This window comes from Chiloscyllium plagiosum, unplaced genomic scaffold (assembly GCF_037043375.1).
Source record: "Chiloscyllium plagiosum isolate Xiang-an unplaced genomic scaffold, Cpla_swu_hap1 HiC_scaffold_2, whole genome shotgun sequence".
In the NCBI taxonomy this organism is placed as follows: domain Eukaryota; kingdom Metazoa; phylum Chordata; class Chondrichthyes; order Orectolobiformes; family Hemiscylliidae; genus Chiloscyllium; species Chiloscyllium plagiosum.
Window position 1 is genome coordinate 61,558,397 of NW_028270140.1, and position 23,684 is coordinate 61,582,080.

Consider the following 23,684-nt stretch of genomic DNA (forward strand, 5'->3'; position numbering starts at 1 on the left):
CCCCCCCCCCCCAGCCTTATCCCATGTCTAGCCCCACCCCTCCTCCTCCCCTCCCTGGTCTGTCTTAATCTGTCCATCTTCTACTTACTTTTCTGCTTCACTCTTCCCACTGATCAATCACAATAACCCCCTACCTGCATCCACCCATTACCACCCCACCTACCCTTCTCCGAGACCCACCTCCCTCCTGGTCCTATACCTCTGGGCTGCCTCCCTCTCCCCCTCCCAAGTCCTGACAAAGGATTTTGGCCTGAAACATTGACTTTCCTTCTCCTCAAATACTGTCTCACCTGCTGTGCTTCCCATCTTCACATCTAATGACTCTGGCTTCCAGCATCTATAGTTCTTTCTGTCTCCTAGTTTAAACCCTCCTGTGTAGCACAAGAAAATCTGCCTGGCAGGAGCTCTGCATTGTTCTGGGAATGGTATATGACAAGATGGTGCTGGAATCGAATATAAAGGACTCCTTAGGGACAGTGTAGATAGTTATTGAGGCAAGTTTTGATATGTTATAGTGACACATAGGCTAGGCCTCATGGCAGGAAACCCTTGAGAAAGCTTGATACAACTTGGACTTTGTCAAGATGCAGCCCAATCTATATTTTTAGGAATACTACTACAATTTGGCATGATAGTTGAAATTACGTTTTTTGTCATCACATATATTTTTTATTATGATAATTAATTGTTTTTTTTCTTATCCAGAAAATTGACCTGTTGAATAAACTGTGACAATGTCAACAAACAACATAGCTCAGGCAAGGAAAATGGTGGAGCAGTTAAGGATTGAAGCTGGTATTGAAAGGATTAAGGTGAGAGTTAAAGATGTGCCTGTTTAACAAGATTTTCACTGTAACAAATATTTTCTGACAACCCACATGCCTTGCATTATTACTCAGTCTAGAGGATAGATACAGAATTTCCTCGTCATACACAAAATGCTCATTCTACTCATTGAATGCTTAATTATGTCTGAGGAAGAGTAACTGGGAAAAAAAAATTAACTCTGCTTCCTCTCCACAGATGTTGCCAGACCTGCTGAGCTTTTCCAGCAATTTGTTTTTGTTTCTGAATTCTTCCGGTTTTTACTTGCTTATGTCAATTTGACTGTGTGATCAAAGGTTAAATATTCAATTAGATCTTGACTTATACACATTAACTGAAAGTCACTGCAATGCAACAGGATTAAAGCCCACATCATACAATATGTCACACAAAACAAATCCCAACAAATTTAATCATCAGTCAAATGAGATACAGGATGTTCTAATTCGACTGATCTGTAAAATGTCAAAATCATGATTTCTGAGCAACTTTAGAAAGGTGCACAAGATGAAGCTAAAATGCATCTCAATAATTACAATCAATAAAACTCATTAGACTATGAGGTAAGATTGTTTTCCAAAGTAATAAGTAGTAAACAGCTGTAAACATCGAATGCTTCTGTACTCAATTCCTACAAACAAGCTACTTCACTTCAAAAAACAAAATAAATTATTGTAAAAGTATGGGATTGAGATAAGAGAACAATTCCTACAACACATTAGAATAGAAAAATGACATTTTAAAGAACTGCAGATCCTGGATATCTGAAGTTACTTTATGGCATCTGGGGGTCACTGGGTAAGTCTGAATTTTGTGGCCCTTCCCAAATTATAGTTATACCTAGAATGCTGTTGCAATGGAGCTCCAACATTCTCACCCAGCAACAATGAAAAAATGGCAATCAGGCTCCAAATTAAGATCATTTATAGCTTGGAAAGCAACTTTCCGGTGGTGTTTCCATACATTTCCACATGTCATAGTCACAGATCTGGAAACTGCTGTCAAAGGAACCTTGCTGAGTTATTGCAGTACATTTTGTAAATGGTAGAGGGTATGACCTGGTTGGTCAATAGGAGGATTGAATCTAGTAGGTGGCTGGGAAGAGTGGAAGGGTTCGGGAGAGGCTGGGAAGAATGGAAGGGATGGGGAGAGGCTGGGAAGGGAGTTGGGGGAGTGGGCGGCACGGTGGCACAGTGGTTAGCACTGCTGCCTCACAGCGCCAGAGACCCGGGTTCAATTCCCGCCTCAGGCGACTGACTGTGTGGAGTTTGCACATTCTCCCTGTGTCTGAGTGGGTTTCCTCCGGGTGCTCCGGTTTCCTCCTACAGTCCAAAGATGTGCACGTTAGGTGAATTGGCCATGCTAAATTGCCCGTAATGTTAGGTAAGGGGTAAATGTAGGGGTTGTGCTTCGGCGGGTCGGTGTGGACTTGTTGGGCCGAAGGGCCTGTTTCCACACTGTAATGTAATGTAAAAAAAAAGAAGGAATTTATTTGAAATTGGAGAACTCAATTGGAGAACCAAGGACAGTCTTCAGGGCTGTCGGCTGACGAGGTGGAAAATGAGGTGTTGTTCCTCCAATTTGTGGTCTGATTCACTGCGGCAATGGAGTAGGCCAAGGATGGTCATGTAGAAAAGGGAGTGGGAAGGGCAATTAAAATGGGCGGTGACTTGGAGGTCCACTTGACCCCTCCTGGCCCGGCTGAGATGCTCGGTGAAATGTGCCTGAAGTTTATGTTTGGTCTCACCAATATAGAAAAGCACACATCGGGAGCACCGGATACAGTAAACTAGTTTGGAAGAGAGGCAGGTGAACCTCTGTCTCACCTGGAAGGACTGTTTGGGGCCCTGGATGGCAGTGACAGGGTTTGTGTACTGGCAGGTTTTGCATCTTTTACGAATGCAGGGAAAGGTCCCTAGGGGTTCGGAGGGATGTTGGTGAGGAGAGTGGCATGAACTAAGGATTGGCAAAGGGAACGGTCCTTGTGGAAGGCAAAGAGGGTGGGGAGGAGAAGATTTTCTTGGTGGTGGGGTCTAATTGGAGTTGGCGGAAGTGTTTAAGGATGATACGTTGGATACGAAGACTGGTGGGTGGTAGGTGAGGACAAGAGGGACTGTGTCTTTATTGCATTTGGAGGAGAGGTGGTTAAGAATAGTGAAGCAGGTAATGAAGGAGGTGTGGTGGTGGGCTGTGTGGATAACAGAGGGGATATATGTGGACATCTGAGATGCTTGGAACATCTCCTCGTCCGAGCAGATGTAGCAGAGGCAGAAGATTTGGGAAAACAGGATGGAGTTCTTGCAGGATACTGGATGGGAGGAGGTGTAGTCCAGGTAGTTATGGGAGTCAGTCAGTTTGTAGTAGATGTCTGTCTAGAGACTATTGCCAGAGATCGAAATGCAGAGTTCAAGAAAGAGGAAAGAGGTGTCTGAGATGGACCAAGTGAATTTAAGGGTGGGGTGGAAGTTGTGGGCGAAGTCAATGAACTGCTGCAATTCAGCCTGGATGGGGGACACTGCAAATGCAGTCATTGATGTAACAGCAGAAGTGTTAGAGCACAGTGTCTGTGTAGATGCTGAAGAGGGACGATTTGATGTAGCTGAGAAAGAGGCAGGCGTACCTGAGCCCATCCGAGTGCCCATGGCTACCCCTGGGATTTGGAAGAAATAGGGAGAGTTAAAGGAAAAGTTATTAAAGGTGAGAACTAGATTGGTGAGGCAGAGGAGGGTACTGGTGGAGGAAGCCTTGATGGGTCTGGTTGGAGAGGAAGAAGCTGAGGGCCTGAAGGTTGGGCTTGTGCGGTATGGACGTGTATAAGGACTGCATATCCATAGTGAAGATAAAGTGCTCGGGGCCAAGGAACTGGAAGTTACTGAACAAGTTGAGGGCGTGGTTAGTGTCCCGGATGTGGATGGTAAGTGTCTGAACCAAGGGGGGGAGGATAGAATCAAGATAGGAAGAAGTGAGTTCAGTGGGGCAGGAGCGGTGGGTCGGCTGGGATAGTTGGGCTTGTGGATCTTGAAGAGCAGGTAGAACAGGGCAATGTGGGGTGGCAGATCTGGTTTTGCTTCTGGTAAGCAGTAGCCACCTTGATTCATGATAGGGGATTCAGTGCTTGAAATGGAATAGTCAATTATAGGAACAACCCAAAACAGCGTGTATGGAAAAAGAGCAGTTCAAATGTCATAGCATCTAAATTGTTTAGGATATGTGAAAAAGCTGCAGCAAACTGTACCCTACCTCATCGGGGTTTTATCATAATATCACACTTCCTATTGTTACTTTAACTTTCTCCCTCTTCAACCTTTGCAGACCAGTTCACTCTTACGCTATTAAAAAAATGGCCTTTTCATGCTTTCTTATTGACATTTTTATTGACACTATACTAAACTGTCAAAAATTACCATGACATCCAACCAAAATTGGTGATACAATGGACAGTGATGTCCATTATCTAAGATTACAAAGAGATCCTGATCAATTGGGTCAAAGTACTGAGGATTGACTGATGGGAGTTTAATTTAGGTAAATGGGAGCTGTTGCATTTTTTTATAAAACAAACAAGATTAGGACTTGTACAATTAACAGTAGGCCCCTGGATAGTGTCATAAAACAGAGAGACTTAAGGGTTCAGGTACATAGTTCTTTGAAATTTGAGCCACAGGTAGACAGAATGGTTAAGAAGGCATTTAGCACACTTGCCTTCATTGCTCAGACCTTTGAGTATAGGTGTTAGGATGTCATGTTGAGGTTGTACAGGACACTGGTGAGGCTTCTTCTGGATACTGTGTACAGTTTTGGTTGCCCAGCTATAGGAAGGATATTATTAAATTGGAGAGGGTTCAGAAAAGATTTACCTGGATAATTTACCAAAATCATAGGGGCTTGGATAAGGTAAATAGTAAAAATATTTTCCCCAGGGTTGGGATTCAAAATTGAGAACCATACTTTTAAGATGAGAAGAAAAACTTTTAAAAAGGACATGGAGGCAATGTTTTTGCACAAAGAGTGATTTGAATGTAGAATGAACTACCAGAGGAAGTGGTGGATGCAGGTCCAATTACAGCATTTAAAAGACTGTTGGATAAGTACATGAATAGGAATGGTTTGAAGAGATATGGGCCAAACACAGGCATGTGGGATTAGTTTAGTTTGGGTACATAGTCAGTGTGGACTGGTTGGACCTGCATGCTGAATGACTCTATGTTGTGCACCTTCAAAAGACCCAAACAAAAGTTTTCAATTTCTGAAAAATTAGTTATGCACATTTTTGATGATTTGTTTAAATAATGTTAAATAGCAAGTTGAAATATTGTAGAATATTGCTCTGTTTGCATCCACTTCGAGAGTGTATCACATCCAAAGTGTGCTACGGGGGGTGTCCATACTTGATCAACATGGTTCTATGTTTATCTTCAAATCTATGTGCAAATGCAGGGAACTTGTCACAATTTTTTGAGAATCCCAACAAGGCCCCACCGACCCTCTGAAGAGTAATCCACCCAGACTGTTGATATGATGTGAGGAGAGATTTGGAAACTTAAATAAAATACAATACGAAAGTTCAGGGTAGCAACACAGGTGTTGTTTGACAATTTTGGTATCGATTTTGAGGATATAACTATGAATGCAGATGAAGGAAACCAGCAGATATGATAACCTTGGATTATCAAAAGGCTTTTAATTAGGTACCACACAGAAGGATAATACATAAGATAAGGGATCGTGAAGTAGAGAAAGATATATTAGCATGGATAGAGGATTGGTCAATAGACAAGAAGCAAAGATTATGGAAAAATAGTGCATTTTCGAGTTGGCAGGGCATGACCAATAGAGTTGTGATTTATATCACAACAAGTAATGAGGAAAGGAAATGGTGTGTTGGCATTTATTGCAATAATGTAGGACTTTGATGAGACTACATCTGGACTATTGAATCCAATTTTGTTTTCCAGATTTAAGGAAAGCTAAATTTATATTAGTGGTAGCAGATAAGAGATTTACAAAAACTGGCCTCGAGAATGAGAAGGTTGTTTTATGTTGGCAGGCTGACAACAGAAAAGTGAAAGAAAAGCAAAAAAACTAAAAACACATTTGGTTCTGGTAGTAGACGAATGCTGCTTGCCTTTCAAACAACATTAAATTTACTGTCAATGGATATTGATCTTACCCAGCTCAGTTGAAAGCGAATGTCAGTTAAGTGCTGTTTAGCTTGTTGTGCCTAACAGTACAGTGCTCTATCACGCTGAAAGTATTGTTCATCTTGCTGCATGTTCTTCCTCCTCCTGTCTTGGCATTGAGATGGCCTATCTTCCTTAACAGAAACCTGCTGCTGCTCTCCCAGTTCACGAGTATCCCTTATATCCCCGTTTGTCTGCTCCAGCTGTGCAAACTACAGTATGCAGAGTATGCAGAACATTCTAGAGTTCACTGCAAGAACCCTACCCTAGGCCAAACCAAGCGTTGGCCAACTCACCTTGAAGAGGTCAATATTCATCTCCACAATGGTCCTGGTGTAAGAATAGGCTGCATTGTATCCACATTCGGTTTCTGTCAGAGAGTTGCAAAGCTCATCAGCCTTTGTCTCCCAACTGCTATTGTTCATATAAAGCAGCAACCTGAGAGTTACCAAGTGTACAGGCATCATGACAGCTTCCAGGGTATTGTGGAGACTTTCTGATGATCTCAGATGGCTTGTAAATTTAAAGTTCTGTGGTAGTGACTCGGGCATCCTCAGTTTGTGGCAACACTGTACCTCTTTGATCTGGAGGGAATGTTATCAAAGACAGTACGCTCTGTTCCTTCTCAACGTCCTGAAAGGATCTTCAGCTGTGACTTCTTTATGTGGAGGATGCTTGGCAGCTGTTGGAGGTTGCTGCTTTTCTTGGGCTTACTGGGGCTTTTGTTCCTCCTCAATTTCTCTGTGCCTTTGTTGCAGCATGGTCACAGTGATGATAACCCCTAGTGTGGCTGGATTCTAATGAGTTTTGGAATTTCAGAAACAGAACAGGTTCTTAGTAATGTAAGTAATCAATATTCATATCACAAATAAATCCTTATAGTCCAATTGGAGAGAAAGTTAAATCTGTAATAATGTTCAGCATAGGTGATCTTAGATTATCTTTGTGAATTGTGGCCTGCAGGTGAGACTTTTAAAGTAGTCTGCAAATCCTGCTGCTCCACAGAAATGTCCAAAGATGTGCAGGTCAGGTGGATTGGTCATGCTAAATTGCCCATAGTGTCAGGTGCATTAGTCAGAGGGGAATGGGTCTGGGTGGCTTTCTCTTCGGTGTGGACTGGTTGGGCCAAATGGCCTGTTTCCACACTATAGGGAATCTAATCTGAACAAGGAATACTTTGCTATGACTAATGACATGGTCAAGATTGCTTATGGCCATGATTTGTATCCCACACAATTCCACACAGCCTGAATTTCACATATAGAATTTTATTATCACAGATGTCTTCAAATTGAACTGTGAAAGCGACTGATCAATATAATTGCCCCTTGAAGAGCATCACATCACTCGCAAGTAGAGGCAACGTCCCCAGATGCAAAGGAACAGCTCTATTCCTGATGAAGGGCTTTTGCCGAAACATCAATTTTCCTGCTTCTCGGATGCTGCCTGACCTGCTGTGCTTTTCCAGCACCATTCTGGTTTAAACTCTGGTTTCCAACATCTGCAGTCCTCACTTTTGCCTTGCTAGAATAGCTTAGCCTTTTAATCTAAATGATTCCCAAATCTTGATGTTCTTTTTAACCTTATCAGTTCTGAGCTTGCACACTCTATTCTTAATTTCCTAACAATTGCACCTGCGTCTACAGCTTTGACAGGCCATCCATAGTGACACATGCCCCCCTGCCCACCCTGTTAAGTTCAGGATAGTTATGACTGTCAATGACCCTTCTCTCCATAGTAACTCATGCACTATTGTCTCCCATCACATATTTTGTCGGCTCTGCGTCCCAGCATGCTGCTTCCAATCAAACAACCCCTTACTGATCTCAGTGCAGCTGTTCTATTTACTTCCTACAAATCTACTAATTGGTTGCATCAGAGGAACCCCTGATCAGACCAAGCAGCCAACTGACCCTGCCAACCTCTTACCCTGAGATTGGACAGAGTTCTAGACTGCCTTTTGTCAGAACCCCTGATTGGCAAAGATTCCTTTGACACAACTGAGGACTGTTTCCATTAGGCTTTGAGACCTAGCTGTTGTTAGAAGCATATTCACTGTGTTTGATGCAGAAGATGTTGCTGCATGCTGTAGGCATGCCATTGATGTAGTATGGTGCTGTGCAGCAACATTTCCGACTCCTTGACTGATCGCTGCTGCAAGACATGACCAGCTGCCTGGCTTTATGTCTGTGCTAAAAGACAAAGCAAGTATTGTGAGACTGTAAGTTCTGAATGAAACGACAGTGCACAAAAATGCAAAGCTAGGCAAAGATGCAGTGAGCATCCAAGTAAGTGCCAAATGAGTGAGCACTAAGACCGAGTTAAATGGTCTGCCAGGGTGGCATGGTGGCTTAGTGGTTAGCACTGCTGTCTCACAGCACCAGGGACCCAGGTTTTATTCCACGTACTGTATGGAGTATGGGTATGGGTAACTGTATGGAGTTTGCATATTCTCCCTGTGTTTCCTCCAGGTGCTCCGGTTTCCTCCCACTATCCAAAGATGTTCAGTTGGGTGGATTGGCTATATGAAATGCAGGGTTATAAGTAGTGGAGGATGGATCCTGGTGGGTTACTGTTCGGAGGGTCGGTGTGGACTTGATGAGCCAAATGGCCTGCATCTATTGGCCTGTAGGGATTCTGTGAGGTGAACCCTGTTTGGATGCATGAGATGGGTGCCTGTTTCTGCTCAAAAGTGGTCTTGCAGCAACATTGCAACGAAAGATGTTATGTGCTCCAACAGGCAATACCGAAGTGCTGGACTGTATTATATTAATAGAACATAGAACAATACAGCACAGAACAGGCCCTTCAGCCCTCGATGTTGCGCCGACCTCTGAACTGTTCTAAGCCCATCCCCCTACACTATCCCATCACTCATATGCTTATCCAAGGACTGTTTAAGTGCCCCTAATGCGACACAGTTTACTACATTGGCAGGCAGGGTATTCCATGCCCTTACCATTCTCTGAGTAAAGAACCTGCCTCTGACATCTGTCTTAAATCAATCACCCCTCAATTTGAAGCTGTGCCGCCTCGTACAAGATGACATCATCATCCTAGGGAAAAGATTTTCATGTCCACCCAGTCTAATCCTCTGATCATCTTGTATGTCTATATTAAATCCCCTCTTTGTCTTCTTCTCTCCAATGAGAACAGACCCAAGTCCCTCAGCCTTTCTTCATAAGATCTTTGCTCCAGACCAGGCAACATCCTGGTAAATGTCCTCTGCACCTTTTCCAATGCTTCCACATCCTTCCACATCCATCCTTCTGGGCGACCAGAACTGTACACAATATTCCAAGTGCGGCCACACTGAAAACGAAAAACAATTGCAGCATGACATTATGGCTCCGTAACTCAATCACTCTACCAGTTAAACCTAACACACCGTATCCCTTCTTAACAGCACTATCAACCTGGGTGGCAACTTTTGGGGTTATATGTACATGGACACCAAGATCTCTCTGCACATTCACGCTACAAAGAGTCTTTCTATTGACCCAGTAATTGCCTTCCTGATATTTTTCCCAAAGTGAATCACCTCACATTTATCTGCATTAAACTCCATTTGCCACCTCTCAGCCCAATTCTGTAGTTTATCCAAGTACCCCTGCAGCCTGCAACATTCTTCCACACTGTCCACCATTCCACCAACTTTAATGCTGCAAACCTATGTCTCCGTCCAAGTCATTTATAAAAATGACACACAGCAATGGTCCCAAAATAGATCCTTGTGGCACACCACTAGTAACCAGACTCCAGGCTGAATATTTTCCATCAACCACCACTCGTTGCCTTCTTACAGAAAGCCAGTTTCTAATCCAAACTGCTAAATCACCCTCAATCCCATGCCTCCGTATTTTCTCCAGTAGCCTACCATGCAGAACCTTATCAAAGGCTTTAATGAAGTCCATGTACACCATGTCAACTGCCTTACCCTCATCCAATGCTTGGTCACCTTCTCAAAAAACTCATTGAGGTTTGTGAGACACAACCTGCCCCTTGATGAAGCCATATTGACTACTTCCAATCAAATTGTTGCTTGCTAGATGATTATAAATCCTATCTCTTATAATCCTTTCCAAAATTTTTCCTACAACAGAAGTAATGCTCATTGGTCTATAATTACATGGGTCATCCGGACTGCCCCTTCTTGAGCAAGTGCAATCCTCCAGTCCTCTGATACTAAACCTCCACCATCTCCCCGCTAGATTCCCAGAGAAACCTCAGATAAATCCCATCCGGCCCAGGGGTCTTATCTAATTTCACACCTGCTAGAATTTAAAATACTTCCTTCTTACTGACCTCAATCCTTTCAATTCGACTCAGATATGCATTGATGATGTAGTGATAAAGGATGCAGGCAGTTACTGCCCATGGAATGTTTCCTGAAATATTTCATATTCGAATCATAGCATTCCTACAGTGCAGAAAGAGGCCATTCAACCCATTGAGTCTGCAGTGAACCTCTGAAGAGCATCATATCTAGACCCAGCTTGGAAAATATTGGACAAGAGGGAGGCTTGGAGGAACAAGCAGCACCCTTGAGCCTCCAAGTACCGAAACAGATAGGAATTGTTGCATTGTTTATTTTCTCTCTACAGTCTGGTAAAATAGCAGCCTATATATAAATGAGGCAACTTTAGATAATAATAAGATGTAAATATATGCAAGTAGGCTTCTTGCTGCTCACTAGCAAGACTGTCATCTAGCAATGAAAACCTTGGATATCAGACTTCTTTTTCCTCAACATTGAGAATCTGAATTTTCCCAATCTTATATTTAATTTGCCTTTGCACATCATTCAGAAGCTAGAAAGGTTTCGGCTGTCGTTTCTATATTTAAGGAGATAGGCTTGCACCATTTGTAATGAGAGGGGCAATTAACATTTCAGATTGTGACTTTTTTTTATCAGAAATGGGGAGGTTAAAATGTATTAGCTTTTTCAGAGGTAAGACTGGATAAAGAAACAAAAAAGAAGGCTGAAAAATGAAAAGCAATAAATGACAAAAGAAATTGGTGGATTAGAGGCACTTTTGGCATGGCTACAGTTGTAGCAATCTCAATGTTAATTCAACATATCCAGTGCTCCTATTAATGTTAATGGGAATCTTATGGCACTGTAGTAGTGACCCTACTTCTGAGATAGGAGGACTGGGTTTAAGTTCCATCAGCTCCAGAGGTGTGTAATAACTTTTCCAGATTGTATTATTTTTAATCAAACTATGTTGTAAAGACAATAGAATACTTGTAGAATTATACTTTTCAATATTTCATTTTCCATACCAATATGCTGAATTCCAAAGAAGATTTGTATCTTTCTGTTTAATGGTTGTTTGATTATTATGTAATTAATTTTGAACCATTATGATCTTCGGTTAATAGATGCTCATTGAGAAGTGAAAGCAAACAATACAAATGCTCAAAATCTGAACTAAAAACAGAAAGTGCTGGAAAACCTTAATAGGCCTGACAACATCTGTGGAAAGAGAAACACAGTTAACATTTCAAGTCCAATGACAACTCTTAGAAACAGTTTAGTCCTCAGAAAGAATAATTGGATTTATGGCCTTATGGACTTGAAACATCAACTCTGTTCTCCCCTCTCTCTCTCTCTCTGTGCAGATAGCTGCCAGACCTGCTGAGTTTCTTTATTACCTTTTGTTGCTATGTATTGCCAAATGTCGGAAATGCGAGGGTTTTTTTTTAGATATCTGCTAATCCGTGTTTGAGTGTGCCAGTTGCTGTTGTGCTGTATTTGAATATAACCTTTGCCATGCAACCTGGCTAATGACAGGGCAAAATGTTCAGGAAATGTCGCTTTGATGCAAGTCTGCATGCACGTCAACAATGGTATTTAAGCAACAGAACATGGATATCACCAGCTGGTTTGTGTGGTTAAATAAACCTTCATTGATGGTGATATGCATCATGATTTTTGTCAGATTCTGTCAGAAGCTTGAAAGGTAATTTTCTTTTTACTGAGTGCATTGTGCACGTTGCAGAAATTTCTAGAAATGTGGGAATGTGGATTTAAGGTTACAATAATATTGACTGTGATCTTGTAAAATTTTTACATTATGTAAACCATTCTTCAAAGGGTGATAGGGATAAACAAGGGTTCTATAGGCCAGTGAATCTAGCATCAGTAATAGGGTACCTACTGGACAAAAAAATCTGAAGAAAAGAATTAGTGTCAACCTGAAGAGGCAAGACTAATCAAGGATCATAAGTGTGGCTTTGTAAAGGGGAGATCATATCTAACAAATTTGATTGAATTTTTAGAGGAGGTGAATAAGTGTGTAGATCAAGCTAGTACAATTGTGTTGTCCACATCAATTTCAGTAAAGCTGACAAGATCTCACATGGGAGACTGGTCAAACATGCAAGAGTCTGTGGGATCCACAGCAATTTGGCAAATTTGACCTAAAATTGGCTTCATGGCAGGAAGCAGAAGAGAATGGTCCAAAGTTTGTTCTTGTGATTGCAAGTCTGCATCCAGTGGCATAACACAGACTTCGTTGCTGGGTCCCTTACAGTTTGTCGTGCATGTTTGTAATTGGAACATGAATTATGTGATTTGATCAGTAAGTACCTAGATGACATGGAAGTTTGGTGATGTGGTAAATAGCAAGGACCTAGACTACAGGGCAATATAGATGGGCTGGTCAAATGGGGACAACAGTGACAAATTGAGGGATCTTGATGTTCATATCCATAGGTCCTTGAAGGCACAGGAAAGGTAGATCAGGTGTTCAAGAAGGCATATGGTATACTTGCGTTTATTAATCAAGACATTGAAAGCAAATGCATGGAGATTATGATGGAGCTGTACAAAACGTTAGTTAGGCTTCAGTTGGTATACTGTGTGTAGTTCTAATCAAAACTATAGGAAGAATATGATTGCACTACAGAGGGTGCAGAGGAGATTCATCCAATTACTGCACAGGCAAAAATGACACGCCGTCGTGTAAATCAGTGCTGCCATGTGACCTGTGGCTTCCACTTATTTTCGAGGCAAACTCTGCACCTGTCCATGACTGTTCTTCCAACTCTTGTATTGATTTTTATTTCTCTGCCCAAATCATCACCTTTATACTCAATAGAACATAGTAAGCTCAAACTCTATGATGCGATTTAATCGTTGTAAACATTGGGCAACAGCAGATATAAAGAGTAAACTAACTGTCTATTGTCAGAATGAAACATTAATAGTTGTGCTGCCAGGTCCTGAATTTTTTTTTTAGCATAACTGCAAGAATTGAAAATTCCAATCATCCCATATGAGACAGAAAGAACCTCAGTAAAACATAATGCACATTCCAAAGAAGGGATCAAAGGTTTGATTGACATTATCTTCATTACTACACCATCTGCATCTCACTTGTATTGGCAGCACCTCCGTATCCAAGAGTAGTTGAGACCATTAAAGAAACCAAGCACCAGGACCAAACCAGCATGATCTGTTATCCTTTCCAAACTGGCAATGCCAACAATATTTTCAAATTACTGCTATATGACATTCTTGACCCACCAATGATGGTGAATTCCAATATGCGACCAGCACTATGCCTCACTGCCAACATTTGAACACTGAACAACCTAGGAACAAGTTCAAGGAAAACTCCAGCTACGTTATTCTTGTGAGCATGGTATGTGTTATCTTTGTTGACGAAAATTTCAAAAGGTGAGGGTACTGGCAGACATACATCAGTGCTGCAACAGAAGTATAAGCTCCCACTCACAAGAACAATCCTCAAAAAATTGGCGGCTGTGCAGTGCAGCCGAATTCCATGGAAAAAGTAGATTATTTTGTACACTAATACATTGAGATCCAATTTCTGGAGTATATATGGACTATTTTCAAAATGTAGAACCTAAAAAGACATAGCTAAGTTTCAGTTGGCTGCAAAATCTGTGGATTTCTGTACCTTCATCTGAATAAATCAAACAATCGGCTGATTCGAAGTGATTAATAACATCCTCGAATATTCCTCAGCCCGAAAGAGTTCCATTTTCTAATTTCTAATCTTTTCCAAGCTTGTTAGTTGCCAAATTGTCCTGAACATATACAGCTATACTTTCTCTTCTACAGTAATCTACGTTTTTCCAAAACATGATAACTTACTTGCAGAATACATTGCATATGCAGGAGAGAAAAAAACATTTAATTTTTACAAGACTTCTCACAACCACTAAACATTTCAAAGCATTTTATATCCAGTCAAGTATATTTGAAATACTCACTGTTGTAATGTAGTAATCACATCAGTCAGTTAGCATACAGGAAACTCCCACCAACAGTACTGTGATAAAGACCATACTAGAATTTGTTTTTTGTGGTGTTGAATGAGAAATAAATATTGACCAGGATGAGGATCTTCAAATTAATGCTGTGGGTTACTTTACGTTTACCCAAACAGGCAGATGAGGCCTTCATTGTGGCCTTCATTGTGGAAACAACTGTGGCATTACAGCCCTCCCCCAGTGCTTGCCCACTGTGCTAGAGTATGTCAACATTTTTAAAATGTTGATAATTTTTAATTTTGAAAACTTATTCTTGGGGAGTGAGAGTTAGTAGCCAGGACAGCATTTGTTTCACTTTCCTAATTACCCCTTAGAACATAGAACATAGAAGAATACAGCGCAGTACAGGCCCTTTGGCCCTCGATGTTGCGCCGATCCAACCCACCTAACCTACACTAGCCCACTATCCTCCATATGCCTATCCAATGCCCGTTTAAATGCCCATAAAGAGGGAGAGTCCACCACTGCTGCTGGCAGGGCATTCCATGAACTCACAACTCGCTGAGTAAAGAATCTACCCCTAACATCTGTCCTATACCTACCACACCTTAATCTAAAGCTATGCCCACTCGTAATAGCTGACTCCATACGTGGAAAAAGGTTCTCATGGTCAACCCTATCTAAACCCCTAATCATCTTGTACACCTCTATCAAGTCACCCCTAAACCTTCTTTTCTCCAATGAAAACAGCCCCAAGTGCCTCAGCCTTTCCTCATACGATCTTCCTACCATACCAGGCAACATCCTGGTAAACCTCCTCTGCACCCGTTCCAGTGCCTCCACATCCTTCCTATAACATGGTGACCAAAACTGCACACAATACTCCAGATGTGGCCGCACCAGAGTCTTATACAACTGCAACATGACCTCAGGACTCCGGAACTCAATTCCTCTACCAATAAAACCCGGTACGCCATATGCCTTCTTCACCGCACTATTTACCTGGGTGGCAACTTTCAGAGATCTGTGTACATGGACACCAAGATCCCTCTGCTCATCCACACTACCAAGTATCCGACCATTAGCCCAGTACACCATCTTTTTATTACTCTTACCAAAGTGAATCACCTCATACTTAGCTACATTGAACTCCATTTGCCACCTTTCTGCCCAGCTCTGCAGCTTATCTATATCCCGCTGTAACCTGACACATCCTTCCTCACTGTCAACAACTCGTATCATCCGCAAACTTGCTCACCCAACCTTCTAGCTCCTCCTCCAGGTCATTTATAAAAATGACAAACAGCAATGGTCCCAAAACAGATCCTTGTGGAACACCGCTAGTAACTGCACTCCAAGATGAACCTTTACCATCAACTACTACCCTCTGTCTTCTTCCAGCCAGCCAATTCCTAATCCACACCTCCAACTCACCCTCAATGCCATACCTTCATATTTTTTGCAGTAGTCTACCATGGGGAACCTTATCAAACGCCTTACTAAAATCCATATACACAACATCTACCGCTTTACCCTCGTCCACCTCCTTAGTCACCTTCTCAAAGAATTCATTAAGGTTTGTGAGGCACGACCTGCCATTCACAAAACCATGCTGACTATCCTTGATCACATTATTCCTATCCAGATGTTCATAAATCCTATCCCTTACAATTCTCTCTAAGACTTTGCCCACAACAGAAGTGAGACTCTCCGGCCTATAGTTACTAGGGTTATCCCTACTCCCCTTCTTGAACAAGGGAACCACATTTGCTATCCTCCAGTCTTCTGGCACTATTCCTGAAGACAACGAGGACATAAAAATCAAGGCCAATGGTTCTGCAATCTCCTCCCTTGCTTCCCAGAGAATCCTAGGATAAATGCCATCAGGCCCAGAAGACTTATCTATTTTCACCCTTTCCAGAATTTCCAACACCTCTTCCCTACATACCTCAAAGCCGTCCATTCTAATTAATTGTGACTCAGTATTCACATCGGCAACAGTGTCCTGTTCCTGAGTGAATACTGACGAAAAGTATTAATTCAGTGTCTCCCCAATCTCTTCAGCGTCCACACACAACTTCCCACTACTATCCTTGACTGGACCTATTCCTACCCGAGTCATTCTTTTATTTCTGACATACCTATAGAAAGCCTTTGGGTTTTCCCTAATCCTTAAAATGTGTTGCTGGAAAAGCGCAGCAAGTCAGGCAGCATCCAGGGAACAGGAGAATCGACGTTTCGGGCATAAGCCCTTCTTCAGGAATGAGGAAAGTTTGTCCAGCAGGCTAAGATAAAAGGTAGGGAGGAGGGACTTGGAGGAGGGGCGTCGGAAATGTGATAGGTGGAGAGAGGTCAAGGTGAGGGTGATAGGTCAGACTGGGGTGGGGGCGGAGAGGTCAGGAAGAAGATTGCAGGTTAGGAAGGCGGTGCTGAATTCGATGGATTTGACTGAGACAAGGTGGGGGGAGGGGAAATGAGGAAATTGGTGAAATCCGAGTTCATCCCTTGTGGTTGGAGGGTTCCTAGGCGGAAGATGAGGCGCTCTTCCTCCAACCGTCGTTTTGTTGTGGTCTGGCAATGGAGGAGTCCAAAGACCTGCATATCCTTGGTGGAGTGGGAGGGGGAGTTGAAATGTTGAGCCACAGGGTGGTTGGGTTGGTTGGTCCGGGTGTCCCAGAGGTGTTCTCTGAAACACTCCGCAAGTAGCCGGCCTGTCTCCCCAATATAGAGGAGACAGGCCGGCTACTTGCGGAATCCTCTATATTGGGGAGACAGGCCGGCTACTTGCGGAATCCTCTGCGCTTTTCCAGCAACACATTTTCAGCTCTGATCTCCAGCATCTGCAGACCTCACTTTCTCATCAAAGATTTTCCCTAATTCTACCAACTAAGGACTTTTCATGTCCCCTCCTTGCTGCTCTTAGCTCTCTCTTCAGATCCTTCCTGGCTACCTTATAACTCTCAATCGCCCCAATTGAACCTTCACGCCTTCACGCCCTCTTCCCTTTAACAAGGGATTCCAATTCCTTATTAAACCACGGCTCCCTCACACGACCCTTTCCTCCATGCCTGACAGGTACATACTTATCAAGGACACTCAATAGTTGTTCCTTGAACAAGCTCCACATATCAATTGCGCCCTTACCTTGAAGCCTACTTTTCCAAGCCACGCATCCTAAGTCACCGCATCATAATTTCCTGCCCCCAGCTATAACTCTTGCCATGCAGTGCACACTTATCCCTCTCCATCACTAGAGTAAAAGTCACCAAATTGTGGTCACTGTCCCCAAAGTGCTCACCTACCTCCAATTCTAACACCTGGCCTGGTTCGTTACCCAGAACCAAATCCAGTATGGCCTCACCTCTTGTTGGCCTGTCTACATATTGTGTCAGGAAACCCTCCTGCACACATTGGAGAAACACCGACCCATCTAACGAACTCAAGCTGTAACTTTCCCAGTCAATATCTGGAAAGTTAAAGTCCCCCATAACAACCATCCTATTACTTTCACTTTTCTCCTGAATCATCCTCGCAATTATTTCTTCTACGTCTCTAGACTATTAGGAGGCCTGTAGAAAACTCCTAACAGGGTGACCTCACCTTTCCTATTCCTAACCTCAGCCCAAACTACCTTAGATGGCGAGTCTTCATCCATCGTCCTTTCCACCGCTGTAATACTATCTTTGACAAGCAATGCCACCCCTCCCCCTCTTTTACTCCCACCTCTGACCCTACTAAAACATTTAAACCCTGGAACCTGCAACAGCCAATCCTGTCCCTGTTCTACCCATGTCTCCGTAATAGCCACAACATCGAAATCCCAGGTACTAACCCACGCTGCAAATTCACCTACCTTATTTCGTATACTTCTTGCATTGAAGTATACACACTTCAAGCCACTTTCCTGTTTACAGGTACCCTCCTTTAAGATTGATGCCATGTTCCTAATCTCCCCACACTCCAGGTCCTGCACCCTAAAGCTAGAGTCTAGGTTTCCATGCCCCTGCAGAGTTAGTTTAAACCCCCCCCCCCCCCCCAAGAGCACTAGCAAACCTCCCCCCAAGGAAAGTGGTGCCCCTCAGGTTCAGGTGTAGACCATCCTGTTTATAGAGGTCCCACCTTCCCTAGAAAGAACCCCAGTTATTCAGATACCGGAATCCCTCCCTCCTGCACCATCCCTGTAGCCACGCATTTAACTGTTCTCTCTCCCTATTCCTCAACTCTCTCTCACGTGGCACAGGTAACAAACCAGAGACAGCAACTCTGTTTGTTCTAACGCTGAGCTTCCAACCTAGCTCCCTGAAAGCCTGCCTAACATCCTCAGCCCTCTTCCTACCTATGTCGTTGGTGCCAATGTGGACCACGACTTCGAGCTGCTCCCCCTCCCCCTTAAGGACCCGGAAAATACGATCAGAGACGTCACGTACCTTTGTACCTGGGAGGCAACATACCAATGGTGAGTCTGTCTCGCCCCCACAAAACCGCCTATCTGTGCCCCGAACTATCGTCTCCCCAATAACTATTGCTCTGCTCTTCTCCACCCTTCCCTTCTGAGCAACGGGGACAGGCTCCGTGCCAGAGGCCTGAACCCCATTGCTTACTCCTGGTAAGTCGACCCCCCCACAAGTATCCAAAACGGTATACTTGTTCTTGAGGGGAACGGCCGCAGGGGGTCCCTGCACTGGCTGCTTCCTCCCAGTCCCCCTCACTGTCACCCATCTGTCTGCAATCTTTGGAGTTACTACTTCCCTAAAGCTCCGATCTTTGACCCCCTCTGCCTCCCGAATGATCCTAAGTTCATCCAGCTCCAGCTCCAGTTCCCTAACACGGTCTTGGAAGAGCTGGAGATGGGTGCACTGCCTGCAAATGTAATCAGCAGGGACGACCATGGCATCCCTCACCTCAAACATGTTGCAAGAGGAACATTTCACTGCCTTCACTGCCATCCCTCTAAAAGTAACCTTTTAAATAAAAACTAGGTCTAAAGAATAGAACAAGCAAAATGCAGCACTTACCTACTTACCACAATGGGTCTTATTATTAGGTTAGATGAGGAGGGTGGGTGGGAGGCACTACCTCTGTAGTGCCTCGGGTTCCTCTCATGCGTGCTTTTATAGGGAAAAAAAACCTACCCAGGTAAGCTTGCGCTACACCAGCTCCGGGTCCGCTTCGCGCTTTTTTTAAAAAAGAAACTTTCAAATTTAAACCGTTAAACAAACGTCACCAAGCCTTCAAGCAGCCACTGCCAAACAGCCCTTACCTGCTCCGCTGAGAGAGTGAGAAAGTAGTGGTGAGCTGCTTTCTTAAGCTGCTGTAGTCCATGTAAGTGTAAGTACACCTACAGTACTGTGGGCAAGGAGCTCTGTCATTTTGCCTCAACAAGGTCAAATGTTAAAGGAATGCTGGTATATTTCCAAATCAGGACAGTTTGTAACTTGAAGCAGAACTTCCCATGCATCTGCTACCCTGTCCTTCTAGGTGATATAGATCATGAATTTGGAAATTTGCTGCAGTGCATCCTGTAGATGGTACACAATGTTGCTACTGTGAATCAGTGATGGAGGGAATGAATGCTGAAGATATTGATTGGGGTGTTATTCAATAGGGCTACTTCATCTTGGTGGTGTCAAGCTTCTTGAGTGTTTTTGGAGTAAGTGGACAGTATTCATCACAGTTGGATGGCAAGATGGCTCAGTGGTTAGCATTGCTGTCACATATTGGTTTCAATTCCAGGCTTAGGTGACAGTCTATATGGAATTTACGTGTTCTCTATGTGTCTGCATGTGGAGTTTACACTGGGTACTCTTGATTACTCCCACAGTCAAAAGATATGTAGGTTAGGTAAATTGGCCATGTTAAATTGTCTGTAGTCTCCAGAGATATGCCTATTAAGTGGATTAGTCATGGTAAATGCAAGGTTATGGGGGTAGGGATGGAGGGGTAGGGTATGGGTGGGATGCTCTTCAGAGGATTGGTGCAGACTTAGAGTCATAAGATGTACAACACAGAAACAGACCCTTCAGTCCAACTTGTCCGTGCTGACTAGATATCTCAACCCAATCCCAGCTGCCAGCCTCCGGCCCATATCCCTCCAAACCCTTCCTATTCGTTTACCTATCCAGATACCTTTTAAATGTTGCAATTGTACTACCACTTCCTCTGGCAGCTAATTCCATACACACACCACCTTCTGCGTAAAAAAGTTGCCCCTTAGGTCTCTTTTTTATCTTTCCCCTCTCACCCTAAACCTATGCCCTCTAGTTATGGACTCCCCTGCCCTAGGGAAGAGACTTTGTCTATTTATCCTATCCACGCCCCTCATGATTTTATGAACCTCTATAAGGTCGCCCCCCCCAGCCTCCGATGCTCCAGGGAAAACAGCCCCAGCCTGTTCAACCACTTCCTATAGCTCAAATCCTCCAACCCTGGCAACATCCTTGTAAATCTTTTCTGAACCCTTCCAAGTTTCACAACATCTTTCTGATAGGAAGGAGACAACAATTGCAACCAGTATTCCAACAGTGGCCTGACCAATGTCCTGTACAGCCTCAACATGACCTCCCAACTCCTGTACTCAATACTCTGACCAATAAAGGAAAGCATACCAAACGTCTTCTTCACTTTCCTATCTACCTATGACTCCACTTTCAAGGAGCTATGCACCTGCACTCCAAGGTTTCTTTGTTCAGCAACACTCCCTAGGACTTTACCATTACATGTATAAGTCCTGCTAAGATTTGCTTTCCCAAAATGCAGCACCTCGCATTTAAACTCCATCTGCCACTTTAACCAAAGACATAATTTAAGAAATAGGAATATGTCATTCCCCACTTCTAGAACACAGTTAATCTTCCTACTTGACCTCCACCTTCTCACTTGATTTCCACATCCTTCAATATCCAAGAACAGATCACTGTCTGTTAAGCATCCCCAATAACTGAGCATCCATGGGTCTCTGGGGCAGAGAATTCCATTAAGACCCAAGACAAAGGAGCAGAAGGAGGTCATTCAAGCCAAGTTTGCTCTGCTCCTAAACGAGATTATAGCTGAACCAATAATACTCAACTCCACGCTCCTGCCTTTTCCTGTATAATCTTTGCCTTTATTGGTCTAAAACCTGTCTTGAATATACTTAATGACTCAGCCTTTAAGCCCTCTGTGGTAAAGAATTTCAGATTGACTACCCTCAGAAAAAAAAACTCTCCTTTATGTCTTAAGTGGAGTGGGACAAAGATACATAGATGTTTGAGGGAATAAATTTCTCATCTTGGCCCAAAATGACAGGTTGTGAAACCATGACTGTTGGTTCCAGATTTCCCAATTTAGGGAAACGTGCTCAGTACATCTAGCCTTACAACCCTTTCAAATTGATGTTTCAATTCCACCTCCCATTCTTCTAAATGCCAGGGAATATATTCTTATTGTAATGATCTCTCCTCATAGGACAGGAAGCAAACCAGTGAGCCTCCACCGGGAATTTTGCATAATTAGATATGGAACAGTTCCATATGCATGTCAACAATAGGTAAACTCTTAAAACATTGAATCCTTCTTTGAATTATCATTTCCATGCTATACACAAGGCATCTCCTTGTACTGATACAAAACCCACAAGTTTGCTCATAACCGTTAAAGCCTTAGGTAAATAAAAAACATTAGCGGTTAGAAATCTGAGAAGACAGAAAATGCTGGAGAAACTCTGCATGTCTGGCAATATCTGCAGAGGTAGGAATAGTTTTTTGTTGAGTCTAATATGACTGTTTTTCAGAACACAAGAACAGCCACAACAGACTCGAAATATTATGGCTGTTTCTCCACAGATGTTGCCAGATCAGCGTTTCTCCAGCATTTTCACCTCGATTCTGTTCAATATCAACGGATTTAAGTATCTTTAAAAAAAGGCCAAATTCCATGACTTTCCCAATTAACATCAATTTAGATCAAAGCTGTAATTGAAACTAATTAGATTTCTAGGTTGAGATCCTTACTGAGCAATGCTGTCTCCGCAACACTGACCCTTCTGCCCTAACTCCGCTATTCACCCCTTCTTATAACAGCCTAAGCTCTCAACCAAACTACTGATGCACCTTTTTGCACTGCATGGATTCTGATTCTATTTGTGATTTTTGCCATTCACCACCTTGTGAGAAAATTATTGGCTTATCTGTTTTAAGTAGACATCACTTTATTCTTAGACACTGATCCCTAATTCTAGATTCTTCCATAAGAGGTAACATCTTCCCCACATCTACACTGATAAGACCCCTCAGCATTTTATCTATTTGAATCATGTGACCTCTTATGCTTCTAAACTCCAGCAGATAAAAGCCTGGTATGTCCACCCTTTCTTCGTAAGACAGTCCACCATTACAGGTATTATATAGTAAATCTTCTCTGAACTGCTTCCAGTACGCTTATATCCTTCATTAAATAACATGACCAATATCGTACATAGTAATCCCGATGTGGTCTCATCAATGCCCTATATAGCTGAAGCATAACCTCTTTACTTTTGTATTCAATTCCCCTCGCAATAAACAATTACGAGGGCGGCACGGTGGCACAGTGGTTAGCACTGCTGCCTCACAGCGCCAGAGACCCGGGTTCAATTCCCGACTCAGGCGACTGACTGTGTGGAGTTTGCACATTCTCCCCATGTCTGCGTGGGTTTCCTCCGGGTGCTCCGGTTTCCTCCCACAGTCCAAAGATGTGCACGTCACGTGAATTGGCCATGCTAAATTGCCCGTAGTGTTAGGTAAAGGGGTAAATGTAGGGGAATGGGTGGGTTACGCTTCGGCGGGTCGGTGTGGACTTGTTGGGCCGAACGGCCTGTTTCCACACTGTAAGTAATCTAATCTAATTACATTCTATCAGCTTTCCAAATTACTTGCTGTACTTGCATATTAGCCTTTTGCAATTCATGCACTACTACACCCAGGTCTCTCTGCATCTTAGAGCCATGCAATTTAGATAAAATGCATCTTTTTTATTCTTCCTACCAAAAGGAACAGATTCACATTGTGCAACATTATACTCCATTTACCAGATCTTTGTCCAATGATCTATATCCTTTTGTAACCTCCTTATATCCTCTTCACAAGTTACTTTTCTATTTGTGACATAAGCAAAATAAAAGCAAATTACAGCGGATGCTGGAATCTGAAACCAAAAAAGAAAATGCTGGAAAATCTCAGCTGGTCTGGCAGTATCTGTGAGGAGAGAAAAGAGTTGACATTTCGAGTCTAACTGACCTTTTGTCAAAGCTTTAAAAAAAGGGAGAAATAGGGAGGTATTTATACTCGGCTGAGAGAAGGTGAGTCATGGCTCCAGAAGCAAAGGTAGCAGTAAAGAGGTGATAATGACAGTACATAGAGAGATTTTAGGGAGATTAAGAGCTGAGAATGACGAAGGCTGAATGGAAAACAGGAGAGA

The 23,684-nt window shown here is 43.0% G+C and overlaps 1 protein-coding gene across 16 annotated transcripts in view; it reads left to right on the top strand.

Annotated features, from left to right (window-relative positions):
• The window catches only part of LOC122561800 (guanine nucleotide-binding protein G(I)/G(S)/G(O) subunit gamma-7), a 314,848-nt gene that overhangs the window by 284,356 nt on the left and 6,808 nt on the right, over positions 1–23,684 (top strand). For all 16 annotated transcript variants that reach the window (XR_015760410.1, XR_015760407.1, XR_015760400.1 and 13 more), the window contains one exon: positions 706–812. Coding sequence is in view for 13 of the 16 variants with exons in the window: in XM_087997143.1 (XP_087853269.1) it covers positions 735–812 (78 nt within the window). In the remaining 3 variants the exon portion in view is untranslated. The remainder of the gene's footprint in view (positions 1–705; positions 813–23,684) is intronic.